At 37.8% G+C, this 18221-nt stretch overlaps 1 protein-coding gene across 2 annotated transcripts in view; it reads right to left on the reverse strand.

Moving 5' to 3' along the window:
- DENND2B (DENN domain containing 2B) overlaps positions 1 to 18221 on the reverse strand; it is a 151193-nt gene that overhangs the window by 47158 nt on the left and 85814 nt on the right. For both annotated transcript variants that reach the window (XM_032222938.1, XM_032222930.1), the window contains 2 exons: positions 16294 to 17517; positions 12931 to 13067 (listed from right to left, as the gene is read on the reverse strand). In XM_032222938.1, coding sequence (XP_032078829.1) covers positions 12931 to 13067; positions 16294 to 17517 — 1361 coding nt within the window. The remainder of the gene's footprint in view (positions 1 to 12930; positions 13068 to 16293; positions 17518 to 18221) is intronic.

Raw genomic sequence — 18221 nt, forward strand, 5'->3', positions numbered from 1 at the left:
CCTGTATGTTTCCAGAAATATATAGAAAATCGATCATCAAAAAATTTAATAGCCATGCATTCAAACACTAACCATGCATGCCCTCTCAAAAAGTCTACAAACATGGCATTACTACAATCAGTTCCCCACTATCAGGTAGCACGTTTTCTTATGGGAAATATTCTTTTTAGGAATGAATAATTCTTTCTTTTTACTGATTATGTTCTTTAAATGTAAATTTAAAACATCATTTATGAAACTACAGCAAAAATGCTTCATATCATTTCTTTGATTATATACACTTTTTCTTCGGGCACAATTTTTGCCACTATTTTTCCCCAGTGAGAAACTGTATTTTGTCTACACCAATATCTAAGTATAAACTCACTTTCTCTGAGTTGCAAACAATACCATAATGTACTCAAAAGTATTCTTGTAGTGTACCCAGTCTTGGAGTTCTCTGTCATCTGTCCCTTGTTTACCAAACTGTTGCCTCTGGTGTGAGACTCAGGAGCTATCACTTCATTAAATTCAATCTTAAACCATGCATTTCAAGTTTGTCAATTTATTGGGGTTCCAATTTAGTACTGCATCTATATTAAGAGGTTCTACACTGATTAACATGGAGAGCACTTGCCCATAAAGTTGCCAAGAGCCCAACATGGCCAGATAGTTAAAACAAGACAACAAAACATTTCATACATTTCTAATTATCAAGTCTGTTAACCATTTTTGTATGAACTAACTTTCCCAGACTCTCAGGATTTGATGGACATGTTTGAGTATGTACACACACATGATTTTGAGTTTGCCACTGCCTCTGTTCTAGGGCTGAGAGAGAGGTACTCCCCCAAGCTCACCTGAATTGCTTTTTGCTTAACGTGGGACCAGAACTCACAGCCTTTCAGTTTCTAACTGATGCCTGAGAAGCTTTTTCATTTTATTCTTTCAGGGATGCACATTATCCCAAACTTTGCCCCACCAATTCGAAAATTTTGGAGATATCATGTTGGAGTTTTTCAAAGCTGAATAATTTGGTGTCATCTGTAAACATGGCCATTTCACTATTATCTCCAGATGATTCGTGCATGTTAAATACTATTGCTCATCCCTATAAAACCAATATTTCAGGATTGTTTTAATTAAAAGGCTGGACTGCTGCTGCTGCTGCTGCACTACAAAATGTTTCCACTGGCAGTCCTTGATTATTATCTCAGAAGGATGGAATGCAGTTGTATAGACTGTACTGGAACTTGAAGAGTTTGGAGTAGAGACACCACCCAGCTTTGATCAAGCACAGTTTAGAGATGTTTCGTTTCATTTTGTTTATTGGTTTTGTATGCTGCCCACTCCCGAAGGACTCCGGGCGGCTCACAATGAAACGGGGAAGGGGATAAATAAGACAATACATAACAATATTAAAATACACAACAGTCGCAAAGATGTATTTGCAAATCAGCTTTAATGACAACATAGTCATTATGGGATGTTTGTGTCTGTGCGTGCCCACGTGCCCAATATTCTACATTGATATTATTTTTCTTCCCTCCTTGCCAGAAAAATCCATAATGGTGATAAACTGTGGTTGCACAATTGATTTTGAAGGAAGTCAATTTACAGGTGCAAAGTATAATAACAAAAAGATGATTATAGGAATTTGGCAATTGAAGTAGAACCTCATCAAAAGAGTAAAATTCTAATGCATATCGTACATCATGAGGCAAAAATTATAAATGTGTTTTTCAGAAGGTATTTTGTTTATCCGCTATATGACTATGGCTAGAAATGGGGAAAATAAGAATGAGAAAATATTTTCAGAAGCTCCAGAAAATTGGCAATACAAATCAAAACTGATTGTATACGTTTAATTCTCATTAAGAAGCTGCAGTCTATTATTCTCTTATGGAATTAGTATCATGAGTTCCACTTGACATAAACTTGAATAAGATACATACAATATGAGGTTTCACAGTGCAAGCTGCAATTTACCCAAAAGTTCTATAGGAAATATGGTGTTTTCATTGATAGTGGAAGCACTATTTCCTTCAGCTAGGAAAAATAAAATATGGAGGATTACTTAATTGTTTCATTTTCTATACACAAGCTGTAATCATATAATGCTCATCTGAATTAAACTAAATCTAGCAAGAACAATTTCTATATAGACATACAGAACAGTTGCTTTTTGAAGAGATGTCCTTTGCTTATTTCAGAATAAGGCTGCAAGAGATATTTGATGCCTTTGCTTATTTGGAATTTTTCTTACTGATTCTTTCTTGATCTACTTTAACTTTGGCTGCATAAAAATTGGAATGTGGCCCTTAAAGTCTTTTCCAGAATTGCACTGTAAAGGATTCTCAGACACTATGAAGTAAACATGCATAAATTATCATTCTGATATTTTGTTTGGCTGTATATCAGTAAAGATGACACCTTTAGAGCCTGAGAGACAGAACACATTCTGCTGGTTAGAAGAAAGCATTTTTAAAAATGTGAGACACATAATTTTGAAATTCGATATGCACAATTATTTATTTACTGGCTTCTATATTGCTAATCCCCATAGGCTCTATGTAGCATATGGAATGACAAACATAGGGTTTGAAAAGTCACATCACTCTGATTAACATCCAGTTAGAATCCTGGAGTGCTAGGTCTTTATTGCCTTTTGAAAACCCAGTAAAGTTGGGAACAACTGTCTATCCAGGGAGGTTGATGACTATGCCATGGGGATAAAGTAAGGAAGAAAGCTTTTGTAATACAATCAGCATGCTGCAGAGGGAAAATTATAATCTAGTGCTGGTTCAAGCACTAATATTATTCATGCCCGTTGTGCTGCTTTAGCATACTGAAAAATACACCCAGCCCCTTAGAAACACAGTGGAGGATATCCCATCCCATTGGCTGTGAAGTATGGCAGATGGAAAGCTGCATCTAAGCAAAACTAAGCAGTAATAGGGGGCAAGAGTGAAAAATGGGACTGAGAAAAACTGCATTCCTTATATTTATATGAAGTCACGGTTTTAATCTGGGAGGAGGAATTTCATGTTGCAGTTAAAAAATTTCTCCTACTTTGGCTCTCATAAAAGGACCAGATCTGGAAATAAACAACTTACTTCACAGGGAATTTCTAATACAGGGCTCTTAGTTTAAGACTGCGGACAGACAGACGGATGTACTGATAGAGGAGTGACAGCGAGACACAAAATCGGACAACAAATGGTACCTGGAGGTCTAGATAAAGTCAAAGAAATACATTCTAAAACAAACAACTGATAACTCTCTTCATTCTGCAATAAAGTGCCACAACATATAGGTGTACAAGAAAGTTACAGACCTCCAAACTACTATACATTGGTTAAATAATTATACAAAACAAGCCTTCTTTTGCAACTTCGCTGAAAAATGGGTCCGATTGGAAACTGGATCTGAATATTGGCAAAGTATGGTACTTGTTTCCAAGTAATGATCAGTGCAATAGATACATTACAGCAGGTTTCCCCAACCCCTGGAACAATACCAGCCCCTGGCCTGTATGGAACTGGACATCACAGTTGGAGGAGAGCAGGAGGCAAGGGAGCAAACATTGGACAGCAATAGCACTTAGATTTATATACCGCTTCACACTGCTTTATAGCCCTCTCTAAGTGGTTTTAGAGTCAGTATATTGCCCCCAACAATCTGGTTCCTCATTTTACCAACCTTGGAAGGATGGAAGGCTGAGTCAACCTTGAGCCCTTCAGGGTTGAACTCCTGGAGTGAGCAGTGAATTAGCCTGCAGTACTATATTCTAACCACTGCTCCACCACAGCTCTAAATGAAACCATCCCCTCCCCAGTCGGTGGAAAAACTGACTTCCACGAAACTGACTTCCCTATTGCCTAAAAGGTCAGAGATCACTTCATTGTAGGACTGAGACTGTATTGTCTGCTAGATGTCTTTCCTCAGATTTAAGTTCACCACTTTTTCCATAACAAGATTGTATGCTTGCCCATATTAAGAAAAGGGGAGATAGAAATAGTGGAATGTTTAAGGGAGAATTATAAGGAAGGAAAGGTGATGAACATCACAATGGACATTAAAGTCAAATGCTTCCCCATTCAAATCTTGGTGGGACAGAGTGCTACAGAACTTTTTACCTTTCAGAATTTGTCCTTCTGATTTAGATGTCTCTGTCTAAACAAATTATTCCATTAATAGAAAAAACTGGCAAATAAAATATAGAAGATTATTAAAAGAAAACATTTGTGGATGCCAATGAAATTACTATGATGAAACTTGACCATGGAAATGACTTCTGACAATGCTGGCTCCGTCAGCTAAGAAACATGCTTAATCTAGTTATGAATTTACCCTTTTGTGTGTTCACTCAATATCCTGAATCACAAACCAATAAAATAGGCAAGATTTTCACAATGTGCTAAGCCAACAACTAATCAAATCAACAACTAATGTTAATCAAACTTAGTGTACAGTGGGAGCATACCTGCTAGGTTTTATGTGTAATCTACTCATGAAATGTGAGGCCATATATATAAATAAATAAATAAATAAACAAACAAACAAACAAACAAATAAACAAACAAAAAATGCTAACCCCCTTTACGTACCACAACTCTGCCATAAGAGCCTGTCTCTGACCAGGTAAAAGTTAAGGCTAATGTAAGGGATAATTGTAGACTTCAAACAGACTTTAAAACATGTGAATGGGAGGAATGATGGTGGAAGAGTTAAGTAAAAACTCAAGGTAAGTTTAAAAAACAACAAATTAGCTTAATAACTAATCAATGGGTTTGTTAATAAAATGTGCAGCTCAAACAATGTGGCAATTGCTCTAAATTGTTTATAAAGATATTTTTCATCACTTGGTTATTAAAACAGTTACATTGCCTAAAAGCTTCTGCAGCACGCAGGAAAAGAACAAAAAGAAGATATGTTCCTCTTTTTCCTCAGATCCTCCATGCATATCCCGTATTATTATAATTCATTTAGTAATTGTTATAATTTAACAATTATATTTTCTTTTCCATAGTCCATTGAGGCCAAAACAAGCAACACATGGACAAAGGTATAGCATTAGCTTCAGTGTTAGCTTAAGATAAATTATTGTAAAACCTCCCTGTTTTCACACCCTTTATATAGAATAGAATAGAATAGAATAGAATAGAATAGAATAGAATAGAATAGAATAGAATGACAGAGTTGGAAGGGATAGTGGAGGTCTTCTAATCCAACCCCCTGCTTAAGCAGGAAACCCTATACCATTTCAGACAAATGGTTATCCAATCTCTTCTTAAAAACTTCCAGTGTTGGAGCATTCACAACTTCTGGAGGAAAGTTGTTCCACTGATTAATTGTTCTAACTGTCAGGAAATTTTTCCTTAGGTCTAAATTGCTTCTCTCCTTGATTAGTTTCTACCTATTGCTTCTTGTTCTACCCTCAGGTGCCTTGGAAAATAGTTTGACTCCCTCTTCTTTGTGGCAACCTCTGAGATATCGGAACACTGCTATCATGTTACCCCTAGTCCTTCTTTTCATAAGACTAGATATACTTAACTTCATAATATCATATGTGATCATTTGATGCAGGTACATGGATTTTTAGTGGAACAGACAACTGCCTCTCTCAAGCAGTGCGTCTCCGGACTTACTGTACAGAACCTCTACAGCTGTTCTAACTTCCAAGCTTTGCCAACCCCAACTCTCTTCCAGCTGGATCTCAGTCAGCAGTTCTTAAATACATGGTGATTCACAGAAAACAAGCACTTGGCACAATGTGTTAGTTCTTCAAACAATGTGTAGATACTTTAAAACAGTATTACATGAATCCTACAGTAAACGGCAATAAGAACTAGTGAGCTAAGGAAAAAAATCTATAGGGTACAAAGTCACCATATTAACCTTGACCCCACTCTTCAGCCCATCCTAAACTCAACTGGTATCTATGATGGTTCATTTTTGAACTATTTACATTCCGGCTGTTCATGATAAGGCCATCAAAATCTAGTCAAAATCACAGTAAGCCACTAGAAAACAATACTGTAATACAATAAGAAATCATGCTTCTTTTTTTCCCCCCTTGCCTTTCACATTCCCTTTTATGCCATGTCTCATGTTGTATATGTACAGGGGGGTAGGAGGTGCCTCTGAGTTAGCTTTGATTAGTGACAATTCCTGGACAAATCTCTGTAGTTTTCTTGGCAATGTTTTTGAAAGTGGATTTTCCTTCCTTCCTTCCTTCCTCCCTCCCTCCCTCCCTCCCTCCCTCCCTCCCTCCCTCCCTCCCTCCCTTCCTTCCTTCCTTCCTTCCTTTGGCTGAGAGAGAGGAACTGGCCCAAGGTCACCCAGCTGGAATCATACCTAAGGAGGGACTATAACTCACAGTTTCCCAATTTCTAAGCCTTATGCTTTAACCACTCACCAAACTATGTTTGTCTATCATATTTCTGTTCTCTTTAAAATTCAATGAGAATCTTTTACAGTGAAAAGAAGCATTATAAAGCCACTAATAACAACCCAAAGCCATGATGTACCAGAATCATAACTCCTAGTATGTCACAGAAGAACATGCAGGTTTTTGAGTTCTTCACAACTCTTAAATAAGTAAAACGTTAACAAAGCAAAAGGATTTTATTAATTTATTTATTTATTTATTTATTTATTTATTTATTTATTTATTTATTTATTTATTTGGATATTTCTATAACACCCAACATATAGCTATTTGGCAACTTAGAATCTTGAAGTAAGTAAATCCAACTGTTATATTTAAAAGAAGGGAGAGGGAAATAGAAATCTTGCCAGGTCTTTTCTGATATTTTGGCTAGTATTAAAAAGCTATAGATTATTGGTTTACTTTTCTGTAAACCAGCATAATCATGTTTGCTTCAAATAATTAATTAAGCCCCCAGAAAGTTTCAATTCTCAGTTACCGTATGTAGTTTACATATGAATGGGAAAAGCAAACATTGTATTAGTTTTTACTAAGAATCTGAACAAGTTCAGACAGAGATCTGAGCAAAATCTAGTCACATACATAGATATGCAGATGTCTTTTTTGTTCCAGATTTGCTTTCAGCCATCAGTTTAAAAATAAGAATTTTCCAAATTCCTGAGAGAAATTTGGAGATTACTGAGTATCTCCAAAAACAATGAATAGTATATGACTAACATCATTTTTTATTTAATTCTAGACTCAGTTTAAGTAATTACAATGGTTTCTGATAGATAGAATGGGAGCAAAAAAACAACAACAACAACCCCAAAATATAGGATAGTTTAGGAAAGGTTGAATGATGCCAAATCTGACTCTAAAACTGAACAAAGTCCAGAGGCTAAAATGGACAAAAGAAACCAAATAAGAGCCAATTTATTAGTAGCTGAGGTTCCCGCCTAGAAACCAGAAGAGTCTGAGTTCTCTTTTAGGCATGAGAGCTGAATCGTGTGGCTGTTGGTCGTTTTTAAATTCCCTGTACTTTTTGCTGTAGTTCTGTGTTTCCCTTCCCCTCCTTTGGGTTTGTGCGCCGCCCTGAGTCCCGCTGGGAATAGGGCGGCATATAAATAAAATGAACCTTGAACCTTGGGGGACCTTGAGACAGCCACCCACCTTACTGGATTGTTGTTGTGGGGACAATAGGAGGAAGAAGGAGTACTTATGTACGTTCACTATCTTGACTTATTTATAAAATAATTCAAATCAGAATAAATAAGGCAGGATTTTAAAAATCTAACAAAAAATGAATAAAATTACAGTTACTATTGGGGATTTTTGCACAGATTTTACAGTAAAACTATCTTCAGCCGTATCTGGAATATAAATTTCCCACTGGCAACACTGGCTCTTTCCCCATTTTCCTTTCAATTTCAATTAATTTCTCTTTTTGTAGATTATGGGAAAGCTGGATTATGCCAAGAATGCCCATTGTGTTCCAAGTCTGTTTCTTTGATATTTTGGTGTAATGAATGTTCTTAGCTCCAGATGAAATATGTTTTTATCTCAGCTAGCACTGAGAACTTTATTCATCTTTCAGAGCTAGGTAGATCATTGAATATACCACTATACCAGAAAGAAGAAAACTATCTGAAGCATTGCTCTCATTCTTCATTCTTTTATTTCAGAAAATTATCCTTTCTGTCAGGTGATGTGTCGTTACTTTGTGTTTTTAAAATGTCAGAATTGTTTTGCTCTTCTTAAAACTTTTTCCTATTTCAGCTTTTTTTTAACCATTATAATGAGTTTGATTACGAAGTTCATTATAGTCATCACTGCCATTTTATATATGATAATCTGAAAGAAATCACCTTGGTGGAGATTGCTTCTGAATAAAACTAACATATGATTGCTTTAAATCACTTTATGGATTACCACAGAGAGAAAATTCAAAGAGTAGAGTGCTCTGATCCACTAAGATACTTTTATTAAACTAATTATTAACATACAACTCAATAAAATAGCATGGAATATATCAAAGGAGAAATATTTTTCATGATTTGGTATTAAACTTTGAAAATGAGACAAAAGGGTGAGAATGATAACAGCCCTAGTCATCAAAGCACATTGCTATAATAAAACGTCCCTAAATGAAGGAGAAAAAATATAGAATTTAATATACACAGAGGAACGATTTCAAACATGTTATACCAACAGAAAATAATTGGGGATTCTTTTATAGACCTAATTTTAATAGAAAATTTTATCTAAAGAAGAAGAAGGAATTTAAATTACAGGCCTTTCAAATATGATATAACTACTGTAGACAGAAGGGGTGTTAATACAAAGAGAAAACAACTCGTAATTCATCTATTTTTATTATTAAGTATTTATGGTAGTTACCATGTAGTTAATCATTTTAACAGAATGCCAACAGTCTCATAGGAAACATCATGTATTTTTTACATTGGGCGAAAATGTTGGCTTTGGTTTGACTTTCACATACAGAGCTAATGATGAGACCATTATTATGGCTTCCTGTTTTAATGTTAATCTCATGCAGTAGACCCAAGTACACTCTAATTTACTTCCTTAGTATTACCTGATTACACAATAATCTTGTAGAGACATTTTGAAATCATTATGTTAATTGTAATACATAAATTTATAGGAAGTCAAAAAGTATTTAATTACATAAATGAATTAAACTCTATGTTATTAGTGCTAGCATTTTTAAATGGTCCGTATGTATTCATTTTTTTCTTTTTTAATGAATCTGAACTTATTTTGATCAAGAGCTATAAACTTCAATATTGTTTTATAATATCCAGAAACAAGATACTCTGACCTTGGGAGAAGAAAAGATCATTGAATATACCACTATACCAGAAGGAAGAAAACTATCTGAAGCATTGCTCTCATTCTTCATGATAGCAAAGTTTTGCTTGTGCTGTTTCAAAGAATAGAGCCATATATGGGAAGAGAAATGCCAAATGAACAGAAAAGATTCAGTTAAGGGAGAGGGGCAGAAAATCAAACAGAAACTATTAAAGCAAGGCTTCTCCTAGTAGCAAGAAAACTGGACATGGAGGGGCGGGGAAAGATCTTCATTAATGGCATTAGAGACAATGACTAAGATTACAGAATAAGAACAACTGTTCAGTGAGTTCAGTAAGAAAATAAAAACTGTAAGCTCCCTTGAGACAATGATTAGCAAACAGAAGTTTACATACTTTGTGCATGTAACATGATCTGACAATGGAGGAAAAAAATAATCATGATCAAGAATCTGAAGGAAGTAAAAGAAGGGGAGGCAGTGAGAATGCCTCTGGGGAGAGGTATGTTTGGAGATCTTTTTCTGCATACTATTTATAGTATAGCTTTTATTGTTGTTGTACAAAATAAATACAACGAAATTGGTTAATATAAGAAATTGGACCCAATTCAATGAGACCTAACCAATAGTTTATTACATTACAATTAGAAATGAAGAATTGCTCCTTTTTCTCCCTATTTAAGTCAAAATATGCTCAATAATTATACATATGCTCACTAATAATCTGATCACATAAATTCAGGGATTACACATTTCTCTTACTCCCAGGATTTAAAAGAGCCACTAATTATTCTTTATACCAGCTGTGAAGGAATAATAATAATCTAGCAATAACACTTTGACATATACTGCTTTACAGTGCTTTTACAGCAGTTTACAGAGTCAGCATATTGCCCCCACAATCTGGGTCCTCATTTTATCCACCTCAGAAGGATGGAAGGCTGAGTCACCCTTGAACCTGGTGAGATTCGAACTGCCAAATTGCAGGCAGCCGCAGACAGCAGAAGTAGCCTGGCGTACTGCACTCTAACCGCTGCACCACCACGGCTCTCATATATAGGTAATCCTTGACTTTACAACGAGTCATTTAACAACTGTTTGGATGACAATTTTGGGACAGATGCTTTACAGTCCGTAAACCACTTTCAACTGTTGTGAAGCATCACATACACACACACACACACTTACATGATCACATTTTGGGTGCTTGGCAATGTGTTTACATTTACAACAGGTTGCCAAGCGTCCTGTGATTGCCATTTGCCATCTTCTCTGGCAGCTTTCCTAGAAAGTCAATGGGGAAGCCAGCAAGGCAAGGTTGCAAGTAGAAGAAAGCTTCATTCACCCAGTGCATCAAGGGATTTCCCCTCTCCTCCATGCAGAGAAAGGATATTCTTCTGCTGGAGCAATGGAACTCAAATCTGGCAAAAACACTAGCAAACGCCATTGTTGTGGAAAACTCAGAACAATGCTATTCGCTAGCATTTCCCCCTCCAGAGGGAAAAAGCTAATGGGTGCCTCCCAGAACGATGGCACTCATGTTTGTTCTCCCCAGCAGGATGGGTAGAGGGCCAGTCCTCCTGGATGTAGTGGGAAGCCTGAGCTCTCTCCCCCCTCACCAACCTTGGCAGTTCAGGTCCTCTCTCTCGCACTCCATTTAACCCATGCACTCACTTAACAACTGCAATTAGAAATGCTGAGATTGCAATCGATGAGTGAAGTAATCATTTAAAATCCCAATTAATGACTGCTACGTTCAACAACTGAGATTCCAGATGCACTCAGGGTTGTAAGCGAAGTACTATCTGTAATCTGGTTGTTTAACTTGGTGGCACAGGAGTTAAAGGGCAGGATTGCAGGAAAACTCTGCCCACAACTTGGAGTTTGATCCTGACTAACCCTGCACTTTAGGGGTGGGTTCCTGCCAGTTCTAACCTCTTCTATAGAAGAGGTTCCACAAATCTACAGTGCCATTTAGAAACGGTTCCAGCTCCCTCCCCCCGCCTGTCCACACATCATCAAGATGAAGAGTGAGAGGAGGAATTCTAGGAGTTGAAGTCCACAAGTCTTAAAGCTGTCAAGTTTGAACACCCCTGGGGTTTTTTCCTAAAGGGTTATGGGTGCAAGGTCTTGTAACTTGACAGCTTTAAGACTTGCGGGCTTCTAATGCCAGAGTTTCTGAGCCAACATTTTGGTTGCTAAGCAAGAGCGTTTTAAGTGAGTTTCACCACATTTTACAAGTTGGCCACGCCCACCCAGTCACATGGCTGGCAAGCCGCTCCCACCTGGTCACATGGCCAGCAAGCCACTCTCACAAAGCAGGCCATACCTACAGAAGAGGTTCTGAAAAATTTTGAAACCTACCACTGCTGCACTTGCAGGAAAACACGAAGAAGGAAAAAAATATGCAAAATATCATCACAAGTAAAACACAGAATCTTGTTCATCATATCAAGTTGAGGAAGAATAGTGAATTTGCTCATTATAATCTATGGCAATTCAGATTCCAGATTTCACTTACAGAAGACAGTTACCCAGATTAGAGTTTGGCTGCCCATGAACTTGCTACCCAAATATCTATCTTGCAAGGTTAGTGTTCATCCCAAACAGCACTGATAAACTCCAAGTATTACAGTCTTAAAATATGCTGGAAAATGGTTTAATCATCCTCAGATGATGCAGAAATTATAAAAAGTTATTTAATCCAGAAGAAATGCAGCTGATTAAACGAAGTGTTTCAAATCAGGTTGCTGTATATTAAATTTAATTAGCCAAACTCCTTCTTTCCTTATCTTTATTAGAAAGTCCTTTTTTAAAATGTCCCTGTTGTGAATGGGTAATGGATTTGTGGGTCATTACGCAAATAAAAATCATTTTTACTCAATTTTGGGTAATTTATCCAAGTTTGGGAGGAACAAAATAGATTGGTCCGCACTAAAAAAGTGGAAATCTCTTGAAAGAAATTGAAAGAATAAAATGGAAACAGTGAATAGGGCTGCCTTCTTCCATTATTTCACCCCTGAGAGAGCACTTCATGCTGAGAGGTTTTTCAAGTGAGCAGGTCCACTCATTTCATAACACATTTCCATGTTAGCCAGTGGAAAAATCTGGTCGATGGGTCAGTCTCTTAAGCAGGATTCTGATTTTTATCACTAATATGTTTCTTCTATATCAGGGGTGGGTTTCAACCGGTTCGCGGCGGTCCCTGCGAACCGGTTGGTCGGCGAACCTGGAAGTAAATAACTTCCGGGAACGGCGAAGGGCCCGCTCACAGCGCCTGCGCGATCCTCCAGGAGCAGCTGGAGCATCGCACAGACGCTAGTACGCATGCATGCACAGCGCGCGTGCATGAGGACGCCGCCGGCCCCGTTCCAACCGAACCGGTTGGAACGGGGCAAGAAACCCACCCCTGTTCTATATGCATCTGAAATTTTTACTTCATTCTATATTCCAAATTAACAGGTTTCGCATTCCATTTTGCAAGAATCCATCTTCACAGATTAATGTAGGGCTTTCTATAGAAAGTAGGGATCCAAGCATCTTTCTTTCAAATAAAGTATATGCATTTGACCATTCCACATTCACTATCACCTGAATACAATAAATAAGAGTTTCCCCAAGTTGATATGTCACTACAGCTGCTCTTCATCAAACAACTATATTAGACATTGCAAGATGTCCTTACCTACAATGTCTTCATAGGCATTCTCCTCTAAAGTGCTCTTAGATCCAAACTTGTGCTGACTGTCAGTACCATTCTCACTTGGGGAGGGAGGATATAATGACTGGAGGCTTGAAGCATCTTCAAATTCAAAGGATCTTCTATAGGGGACAAAAGATAATACACTCGTTTGTAATTGTGAGTGCTAAAACTTTTTTAAAAATGGAAGTTATTTTAAAAGGCAATTATATGATTGCCCTCTCCCACACCATATTGAACAATATCCAAACTATTTTCTGTATATTTTGTTGGACTTGTTTTGCCATAACATCACTTTAAACTAGTTAAACAATAAATATTTCTTTATTGTGGGCTTCCCCACTACCACAAAATGATTTTAGGCCAATGCTGATTTATCAGATTTTTTTTTTCTATGTGCCTTTTTCTACAGAATCTATGTTTGATCATAAGTTGATGGATATGAGTATCTTTTTCAAAATCACCGTGAAAGGTAAAACAAGGAAATTACTTGAATTCTTGGAGAATAGTAGAAAGAGACAAGACTGCTTTGCCTTTCTCTGGTAGAGCAGTACATTTGGGCTGGTGCATATCCTTATAGGTAACTTACTTTGCTGTGAGCCACTTAATGCTACTAATATGCTGTGGATACTCTGACATTAGGATTGAGGAACCTCTCTCACTGTATTTCTGAAACTCAATCTAAAAAAAAAAGAAAAATGAATGGGCCAGCCAAGACAGGAGAACTTGTTCACATACTTGGCCTCTAATGGCACTGATTTGAGTAGAAATACCACTTAGATTTATATACCTCTTCACAGTGCTTTACAGCTCTCTTTAAGTGGTTTTACAGAGTCAGAAAATTGCCCCCAACAATCTGAGTCATTTTAGTAACCTCAGAAGGATGGAAGACTGAAGAAACCTTAAGCCAGTGGGGAATCGAACCCCTGACAGTCAACAGAATTAGCCTGCAATACTGCAGCTGGCAGGATAATCTTTCCAGTACACATACACTCTAGTTTCTTACAATATTATCTGGCTAAAGCCTCAGCCATCAGAATATACCCATGGCATTCAACACTAAAATAAACTCTCTGTTCATTCTCCTAGGCTAACGGTATTGTACCTACATTATAAAGGAAGATGCAACAAATAATTGTTCTCAGATACCATCATTGCTTCAGTCAAGAGTTTCCAAAACATTTGTGTGTTATATTCCGTGACAAACTATTAACTTCCAAAATAAAATGTAAATTTCAAGATCGCTGTTGTGGTGATTAGACCTTGTATTCAACAATACACAGTCTTCTATATACAGCACATAAGCTACTCAGAACTTATCTCCCTGCTTGAAAAGTAAACATTATTTTTGCTTATTTTTGTCATGATGAGAAATCCCAGAAGCAGGTGGTAAGATCATTTCTTTTAAGCATCTCCTCCCACCAGAATATTTTATCTGGTCAAGTTGTTCTGACAGTACCCATTTTAATAAAAACAAGACAGTACCCAAGAACATCTAGTTTGGTTTATTAAGAGTACTGAATATCAGCTTTGCTACTGACCAACTTTAAAATTATTTACAAGAACTGTATAATACACATCCAAATACATCTGAAACTCAACACCTTGGTTCCCAAGAGCTGCACATGAGGTTCTATTTTCCAATGAGACTTTTACTCTTCTTGTTACACACGCAAGAACACTTCTGATTATGCTTGTGCCCATTAAATTTAAAATATAATGTGCAGCTTTATATGAAGCTTTTCTTTACATAAAAAAGAGGTTCAGGTCAGCATCCTAGATTTTAACTGGGACTAAATCACATGGAGGGGGGGAATGTAATCCAGCAGCATTAGCCATTCAAAAAAAAAATCTTCCAACACAACTAGCTATAGTATAGGCAAGGCTTGGCAAAAAAAGAGGAACTTTGCACAAGTAGAACTGTCAATCTGTCATAAATTCTTTGATTACAAATTCTGTACTCTGTACAATACTCTGTTCAAGCAAGCATAGCCAAGTAGAAATATTGTATTCTCATTAAAAATCATTATGATGACACTTAAAATGCTCTCTGAGCTTGCTTATTTTCTTGCAGACATTTCATTACCCTAATTAGGTAACACCATCAGTGTTAATGATGATGCACTAGCACTGATGATGTTAGCTACTTAGGGTAATGAAACCTCTGCAAGAAAACAAGCAAGCTCAGAGAGCACCAAGGATTCCTCTTTTCAATCCTGAGCTACAAATATTCTCCTTTATTGGTATTTGAAATGCTGCTTGCAACTGGTTCACCGACAAAAGGGCGAATGACAAAAGTGCGCCCGACTAAACCGCGGTGACAAAACCACGAGTTCTAAAGCGCACCGACGAATGAGCGCTGAAGCGTGGCGACAGAAGCGTGCTGTAAACCTAACCCTAACCCTAACCCTTACCTTAAATTGCGCTTCTGTCGGCGCGCTGTTGTCAGCGCGTTGATGACGTCGCGTTGATGACATCGTGGTTTTAGCGCTGCGGTTTTGTCGGCGCGCTTTTGTCATGCGCGCATTTGTCGCGTCATGCTTGCAACTATATAATGAAACTGTACAAACAATTCAGAAATGTTTTACTCCCATATTTTGTGGGAGTTTTGCCTTGCATTTGGGAGAAATTGATGGATATTTTTTCCACCCGATTCCATCAGTAAATTTCTCCATGTTGAACAGATTGTCTGACTGAATAGGATTTCAGTGCAAGATCTTGGCCATTTGAGATCTTTCTACATCACTGAAATCCCATCAGAGTGTAACTGAAAATAAGGAAAGTGGGTTTTTTTTTATGACAAGGCAGGACATAAACATAATAAATTGTGCAAAATAAGAAAATATACCCACAACTGAAGTTTTGAATTAGATAACCAATGACTTTGTGCTATGTACAAGAGCTAGAGTTTAGATAGGGAAATTTCACTGCATCCCAATGAGCCATGAAAACTCATGAGGATCCAGATTAATTGACTAAATATGAAGCTGAGAGGGAGGACCAGTAAGACAATTTGTACAAAGCATCTTCACAATCGTTATAGAAAGATAATAGAAATAGATGTTCTTTATTTAAGAATTTTCCAGTTTGTATTTACTGCAGTAAAAGTCAATCCCTCCAGTAATTACAGCAGCTACCAGACTAGTATAATGTGGAAAAAATACTCTGTACTTGACAAAACCCAATTAACATGACGGCCATTGAGTCCACAGCGTGAAAGTGGTGGCCTAATTCTGCTTGCTTTCACTCTCATCTGAAAAGCATTACCTTAAGAAGGAAAGGTTTCTTGCTCTGCAGAAATGTCTCCCCAATATTTAAGGGTATAGGACAATAGCTTTCCATGTTTACCTATTTGGGGATTTTCTGCGAAAGCGTGACTCTTTTTTCGGTCTCCGCGTGGCAGGGGGAGCAGGCGTTGATGGAAGAGGGGGAGGGACAGCAGCCATTGGCGAAGGAGGTAGTCCGTTGCTTGATTTACTTGTATGGTTCTTGTCAGCTTCATACTCAAAGGTGCGTTTTGGCTTGGGCACAGGATTTACCGCTGTGTTTGCCAGGCTCTCTGGAAGCAGCTTAGAACTAAAAGAGCTAACTTTGGTAGTTAGCCCATGCAGCATTTTACTAATTTTTTCAGTCTCTGTGGGTGTCTCCAGATTACTCCCACAAGTAATGTTCCCTGCTTTGCTCTCATTTGCAATTTCAGTCAAGCTCTCTGAAACCCCTAAAGTCAAAGACTTCTTTCTGCCTCTGTCCACATTGTAGCAGCTACTTGGCAACTGAGGAAGTCCCCGGCCAGGTTGTTCTTTTAACGCCTGTTCAATTTTCTGGATCCTGTTTAGCACAGCAGAGCTTTCTTTCGGAACCCCCTTGAGAAAGGCGTTGGTGGACTCATTCCGGCTCAGTCGCTTTTCAAACCGGTGGCAGGAATCTCTGTCTAGAAATTCCTCCTCTTCTGTTTCTGGGTAGGAACATTCAGAAAATGTTCTGCTCATCCTCTGGAAGCTTTTGTATTCAAAAGCCTTCTCACTGCAGGGAGAAGGCAACATACTAGGGCAGCTCTCACTGCCCGACCTCTCTCCAACATCCCTCTTGTCCAAGCAGACACTCATTCTAGGGGAAGGCTGTTTGCGGCATTCCCATTCCGTTATCTTCTGCCGGATATCAAGAGCTTGTGAATGGACACTGACCCGGCTGAGAGAGATGTTACGTAGATTGGCTGCTGTTCCCAAGGAGAGAGAGCTCCGTCTAAGCTGCCAGTTGCCTACTTCTTCACCATCCTGAGCCTCATTGGATACCTCCTTTTGTTCATGTCCCTGGAAGACAGATACCCTTTTGTCTAGGCATCCAATGCTAATGGCTTTGAGTGGATGATGGATCTGAGATTCTGTATCTGAGGGGGAAGTTGAGGTGCTTCTTAAGGCAATTCCCCACTTAGTTTGATCTTTAAGGAAGACTCTGGAATTGGAAACTTTGGTGAAATTGCCAGAACAGCAGGATTCCTCACTATCACTGAGTGGATGTGTTTTGGGGCTTCTCTGTTGATACAGAAGAGGTGGTGGAGACACTGACTGACACCTGGAAGTGAGAAGAAAAATACCATTTAGCCAACTAGCTATGTAAATAAATGAGCAAATAAACAGGTAAAACAAATCTGAATGATTTTTTTTTAAAAAAACAGTTTTTTTAAAAAACAAGCTGTACCAACCTTCTAAAACTGATTTCTATTTTATATTTAAAAAATTAATACATAATTTATCAAGTAGGGATTTTTTTTTTAAAAAGGGAAGTGTATTAGAAGAGTCTTAACTAAGTTGATTAACATTTATCAATTACAGCATTCTCTGTCCAACAACTAATTCACCAGGAACATTTAAAACTTGATTGCTTATTTGTGTCTTCTCTTCTGCTCTTTAATAGGTACAGTATACTTTTTCTTACAATGAGAACTCTGATTGTTGGATTGGATGATTATGATGACAAAAAAACCCCAATCCTTTCTTCCCTGAAATTGTAAATAAATTATAAATAAGCCCCACTACCATCTTCTGGAAACTATCATTTGGGGATATGAATCATGAAATGAGACTCATTTCCTTAAGCTGGCTTGGAAGAATACCATGCTCTGTAATAAAGATAAAGGTTCCCCTCACACATATATGCTAGTAGTTCATGACTCTATAGGGCGATGCTCATCTCTATTTCAAAGCCGAAGGGACAGCGCTGTCTAAAGACGTCTCCGTGGTCATGTGGCCGGCATGTCTAAACGGCGAAGGTGCATG

The sequence above is a fragment of the Thamnophis elegans genome, chromosome 1, assembly GCF_009769535.1.
Source record: "Thamnophis elegans isolate rThaEle1 chromosome 1, rThaEle1.pri, whole genome shotgun sequence".
NCBI classification, from domain to species: Eukaryota; Metazoa; Chordata; class Lepidosauria; order Squamata; family Colubridae; genus Thamnophis; species Thamnophis elegans.